Here is a 6,434-nt window from a genome sequence, read left to right as displayed (position 1 = left end):
GAAATTACAGGCTCTTTGAAGAGGTTAGTATTTTTTCAAGAACTCTAAATCTACAATACATGTACTGTATGCTCTTATAATATTATAATCCTGAAAGTACTCCCATTGTCACAGCAGACTGTGTCATCTGACCAATCAGAGCAAAGTAGACCAATCACAACAGACTGGGCCATCTGACCAATCAGAGCAAAGCAGACCAATCACGGTAGACTGGGCCATCTGACCAATCAGAGCAAAGCAGACCAATCACGGTAGACTGGGCCATCTGACCAATCAGAGCAAAGTAGACCAATCACAACAGACTGGGCCATCTGACCAATCAGAGCAAAGCAGACCAATCACGGTAGACTGGGCCATCTGACCAATCAGAGCAGAGTAGACCAATCACAACAGAATGGGCCATCTGACCAATCAGAGCAAAGCAGACCAATCACAACAGACTGAGCCATCTGACCAATCAGAGCAGAGGAGACCAATCACAACAGACTGGGCCATCTGACCAATCAGAGCAGAGTAAACCAATCACAGCAGACTGTGTCATCTGACCAATCAGAGCAGAGTAAACCAATCACAGCAGACTGTGTCATCTGACCAATCAGAGCAGAGTAAACCAATCACAGCAGACTGTGTCATCTGACCAATCAGAGCAGAGTAGACCAATCACAGCAGACCCGGTCATCTGACCAATCAGAGCAGAGCAGACCAATCACAACAGACTGGGTCATCTGACCAATCAGAGCAGAGTAAACCAATCACAACAGACTGGGTCATCTGACCAATCAGAGCAGAGTAAACCAATCACAGCAGACTGGGTCATCTGACCAATCAGAGCAGAGTAGACCAATCACAGCAGACTGTGTCATCTGACCAATCAGAGCAGAGTAAACCAATCACAGCAGACTGTGTCATCTGACCAATCAGAGCAGAGTAGACCAATCACAGCAGACCCGGTCATCTGACCAATCAGAGCAGAGCAGACCAATCACAACAGACTGGGCCATCTGACCAATCAGAGCAGCGTAAACCATATCAGACACTGTGAGAAGAGAGATTATGCTGCGACCTGCAATCCAAAACAATATTGGGAACTTCTAAAATAATAATAGTAATAAAACGTTTCTATGCTGTCCTATCATGGGATGCTAATGCTACTGAATGTTAAGAAAATGCCACTGTCACCTATTTCTGGGTAATTCACCAAAAAATATCTCTTCTATATTCACAGGAGCAGAAGGTTTACCTGGAGACAGATCTGACATTCCCCACTTTATCTGCGCTGGTTGAATATTACCACGTCAACCCACTGCCCAGCAGCAACAACTGTCTGCCCAACTACTCCCTGTGCTTACATATACCATACGGCTACATCCCACCCAGGTGACCTCGGCCTCCTGTCCTGCGCTGAAACAACACTGTGTGTGTGTGTGTGTGAACATGTGCCCTGGCCCGGCCCACGGCAGACAGCTCCCTCTACTGGCTGGAGTCACCATCACACTCTCATGAGGATGTGTCGCCATTGCTCTGAAGATCATACGGATATTAAATGAGTGCTAATCAACTGTTAATTTAAGTCCAGTGAGTCCACATGGACACATTGTTAGTAAGTCTTATGGATTTTCAGGGAACCTCCAGTTTTAGTTTGACTTCCAGTGAATTAAACAGTATTTAATAGCAAATGTATACGTTCGTGCACATATGCTAGTATAATGCAGCTTTTTCTGGCAAAGAATCGCTCAGTTCGAAAGCAAGAGTCGCCTGACTGACATGTAATCTGACTAATCACAGATTGCATTGGTTATACGTGGCATTTGGGGGAGGAGTTTTCTGAGATACAGTAAAATATCTAGTTTAAGTTTGAAGCCAGTAACTGAGCAAACTTGTCAAGAACATGCCCAGATCATGGATGGATGGATGGATGATGGATGATGGATGGATGGATGGATGGATGGATGGATGGATGGATGGATGATGGATGGATGGATGGATGGATGGATGATGGATGGATGGATGGATGGATGGATGATGGATGGATGGATGATGGATGGATGGATGGATGGATGGATGGATGGATGGATGGATGGATGATGGATGGATGGATGGATGGATGGATGATGGATGGATGGATGGATGGATGGATAGATGGATGATGGATGGATGGATGGATGGATGATGGATGGATGGATGATGGATGGATGGATGGATGGATGGATGGATGGATGATGGATGGATGGATGGATGGAAACTGGATGATGGATGGATGGATGGATGGATGGTGGATGGATGGATGGATGGATGGATGATGGATGGATGGATGGATGATGGATGGATGGATGGATGGATGGATGGATGGATGATGGATGGATGAATGGATGGATGATGGATGGATGGATGGATGGATGGATGGATGGATGGATGGATAGATGGATGATGGATGATGGATGGATGAATGGATGGATGATGGATGGATGAATGGATGGATGATGGATGGATGGATGGATGGATGGATAGATGGATGATGGATGATGGATGGATGAATGGATGGATGATGGATGGATGGATGGATGGATGGATGGATGGATGGATGGATAGATGGATGGATGGATGGATGGATGATGGATGGATGGATGGATGGATGGATAGATGGATGATGGATGGATGGATGGATGGATGGATAGATAGATATTCAAACATAAGAAAGCCTGAATGTTCTTGCAATTTCGGTGGTCTGTTACTTTATTGTATAAATGTTGTATTATATTGTACATATAAGTCATTTATTAACGGGATGTTATTGGAATGTTGGTACTATAACGCTGTACACAGATGTAAATTGAATTATTGAAAATAAAAATCGTTTAGCACTGGAAGTGGCCTATTTTATCTACATATGTGGGCCTAAATGAAATCATAAGAATAGTAACGACGACACAATTTGTTTGTCTCACATAATGAAATAATTTTACATTTTTACAAAATGGCCCCATATATGCTAATCTGTTACATAATGTATGTGAAACCTAACCGAGCAATGCATCAAAGGCTCCATAAAAGCTTATTTTACAAATTACATAATTAATGACCTGAGTATTTCAGTGTCCCAAGCTAATATGTTCCCCGTACTGTTATTTTTTATTCATTCTATCTTAGATTTACATTCAGAAAGCCATGTTGGATTCAAACACAAGTTTACTTAAAACATGATTAAGGCAGATATTTAATATGCAACGGAGTGACTAAATTAAAGAGAGGCTGCTAAATAAATCATTATAATGGATGATGATTAAAATTTAGTGTGATTCTATTTCTAAAGCAGAGAAAAACTGAGCAGGACGTCCTGCAAAGAGTCTAAATGTAACGCCATGACATTTATTGAGCATCAAATCAACATATTATAATGATTTCTGAAGGATCATGTGACACTGAAGACTGCAGTAATGGAATAAATTACATTTTAATATTCATATAGAAATTCATAATAATATTTCACAATATTACAGTTTCACTGTATTTTTACTGTTATTTTACCACAGCATCCCTTAGCATGCACAACGAATCATTAAGTTATCCCCTCATAAGATAAAGCGGATATTAATGGCATATTCTTCAAAGCTTTAATCAGATGTAGCAAGAGCAAATGAGAAGAGAAGACTTGAGCTGTCAGGACGGATGATTAATGAACAGAGTAAATATAGTGCCTCTGTCTGGATCCTGCTGACAACATTGATCTCCTCTGAATAAAGGATCAATATGCATGAAAGGTTCCAGCGTGTGTTCTGATCTCCTCCGGTTCATGTAATCCTGTTTTTAGAAAGCCATCTTTGATCACTACTCTTCTCCTCAAATGTTTGATACACTGTCTTTTCAAAGTGACCATATCCAGTAGAATCAAATGTAGGCCAGCAGGATAATTTACACGTACTTTTGAAGACTTTATAACGGTCTGGGTGGATTGATGCAAAATTCCAGCTGATCTGTCAATCTGGGTGTCGAAATTTGTCAAAGGAAAAAAAGCATTAAGACTGCATTAAATACATATTTATGAGATTTCCATTCAACCCAGTTTATTCTATATGATTTTCTTACATTCGTATATAAATAAATATATATAGCTGATGATGTAACATCCACACATGATCCTAATTGGACGATTGAAAAGCTCAAATCTAATTGGCTAAAGAGTTTGAAGGACACAAGTACGAATTGAGACATGGGAAAAATGCTAGAAACGCGTTTTTTTAAAAGATGAGCTTCTTTGAACTTGCGTGCCACGTTTTTAGTTTTTCATGCGCGAGACACTGCAAAAGACGCGAGTGCAATGGTTAAAGACGTCCGATTAGCGTGTGTTTACATTGAAAAACAATGGAAAAGTAGCGCGGTGGAATAGAAAAACGTGTTCTGTGTGAACGGCCCCTTGGGACACATTTACATGACAACAATGTACTAAAAACAGAAACGTTTTTTCTTTGTGTTTTTCACGTACAGACGACAACATTGTCAAAACGATCCCCGTTCACATAGGTCCGCGAAAACGATTAAAAACGCTGTATTATTCATGCCAGGCCAGGAGATGGCGATGTCACTTAGTACAGAAACACTACGTGCCTATAGACTGAACACGTAATATGCATGTGCGTGAAGTCACTGTTTTCAGTGAAAACGCAGCTTTTGAAAACGGTTTCAAAGTGCAAGTTTTTGAAAACGATGTCGTTATCATCTCTGATAGGACTATCACGAATGAGTGAAAACTTTAATGTCATGCGCATGCGTATTACGTGTTCAGTCTATTTTCTTTACAAAGTGACATTGCCATCTATTACATGTAAATAGGAAAATGTTGGCGTTATTTTGTCACTTATTGGGAGCAGCATGCTAGCTGGAGCCATTTACCTCCAGTCTTTGTGCTAAGCTAGGCTAGCGGTGGGTGCGTCAGACAGAGTTACGGCACGCACGGAGATGAGAAGGGTATGTGTGGACTTATCTAACTCTGGGGGATACGGTGAATAAGCGAAAGTCCCAAAAAGTCGGCGTGTTCCTTTAACAATCAATTAAAAAATAATTGATACCTGTATGATATTACGCTGTAGCCACATTAGACAAGCGGTTTGGAAAATGGATGGATGGATGATTCAGCTGTTAGCGCCATCTTCTGGCGAGACGCGGGAATTCATGCGACTATCACAGTGCATTATGGGTATTCTCTATAGCCGCTGAGCGTACATCGTTTGTACACATTATTGCGGTGCATTATGGGATTGAATGAGTGGACTCATTAACGTCCACTATAGTTTCGGACACAAAAAGTGAAAGAGTGACAGTGTAAAAAAAGGTTCTTTTGGTTATTAAAAAAATTCTACACACAATGAAACAAAAATTAGCCTCCAAATAGCCAATAGCGTTTAGTTTCGCTCGTCCAGAGCCGTTGAGCTCGGTAAAGCTGCAGGTTCCTTCAAATCTCAAACCATTTCTCCCCCTAATCTCCTCCATATCTTCTTAAAATGCAGCATTCAGTGCAGAATTCAAATGGATCCGATACGTTTTCTGGTCCGCGGCGACTCGATCATATGATCCGCTCAGTGCTATCGTCTCTGGACCGGAGCTGTGTCGGCTCGCATGACACTAATATGGAACCAGACTTCATTTGCCCCAATGGTGAGAGTATTTACACAGTCGGATTTGTTCCCTAACCCCTATATAGAGCACTATGTGCCATTCATCATGTAGAAAATAGTAAATGTGTGAACAAGTGACTGATTTCAGCCGCAGCTTCAACATCTATAGAGGGCTGTAAACGATTAATCGCGATTAATCGAATCCAAAATACACACACACATGCATGTATATATTTAAGAAAATTTGTTATTTATATATAAAATAGTTCTATTTATATATAATATAAATCATATAAAAATATATTTGCAGTATATAAATACAAATATTTCTCAAACATGCATGTGTGTGTATTTATATATACAAAATAATTATACACAATACACACACATATATTATGTAAACATTAATTAATTAAATTAATCGTGATTAATCGTTTACAGCCCTAATCTAGTGTAGATTTTAACCATATAGCTTCAGATTCAGATTCTAGAGAGCATTTGATTGGACAGAAAATCTGATGAGAAGCTGAAGTGCAGTGATGTCATCAAATATAAGCATCACGTTATGAATGCTTATATCATCTAAATGTGAATTCTTTAATTGTTTTGGAGCACAATAGCTTATAGATAACCGTACGAAGACTAACATATTCATACTGAAAAATAAATAACTTTGGTTTCATGGGGACTTTAATAGCTTCACTGTGAAAACCCCTTTTTTGGAACCTTTATTTTAAATGAGTAGCTGCTATAGGTCTTTTATTTATTTATTTTTATATATTATTTTTTTTAGCCAACAATGAATTCAGTCAGTGCTTATATCCA

General features: G+C 39.9%; 1 protein-coding gene across 4 annotated transcripts in view; it reads left to right on the top strand.

Moving 5' to 3' along the window:
• sh3bp2 (SH3-domain binding protein 2) overlaps positions 1-1,926 on the top strand; it is a 24,686-nt gene extending 22,760 nt beyond the window's left edge. For all 4 annotated transcript variants that reach the window (XM_079599771.1, XM_079599769.1, XM_079599768.1 and 1 more), the window contains exons 12-13: positions 1-23; positions 1,226-1,926. The exon at positions 1-23 is cut by the window's left edge and continues 37 nt beyond it. In XM_079599771.1, the coding sequence (XP_079455897.1) occupies positions 1-23; positions 1,226-1,381 (179 nt within the window). In that variant the 3' untranslated portion in view covers positions 1,382-1,926. The remainder of the gene's footprint in view (positions 24-1,225) is intronic.
• Positions 1,927-6,434: the final 4,508 nt, after the last annotated feature.

This window comes from Phoxinus phoxinus (assembly GCF_949152265.1).
Source record: "Phoxinus phoxinus genome assembly, chromosome: 23".
Taxonomy (NCBI): Eukaryota; Metazoa; Chordata; class Actinopteri; order Cypriniformes; family Leuciscidae; genus Phoxinus; species Phoxinus phoxinus.
Note: the sequence above shows the minus strand (reverse complement) of the source record. Positions and strands in the feature narration are given on the sequence as shown.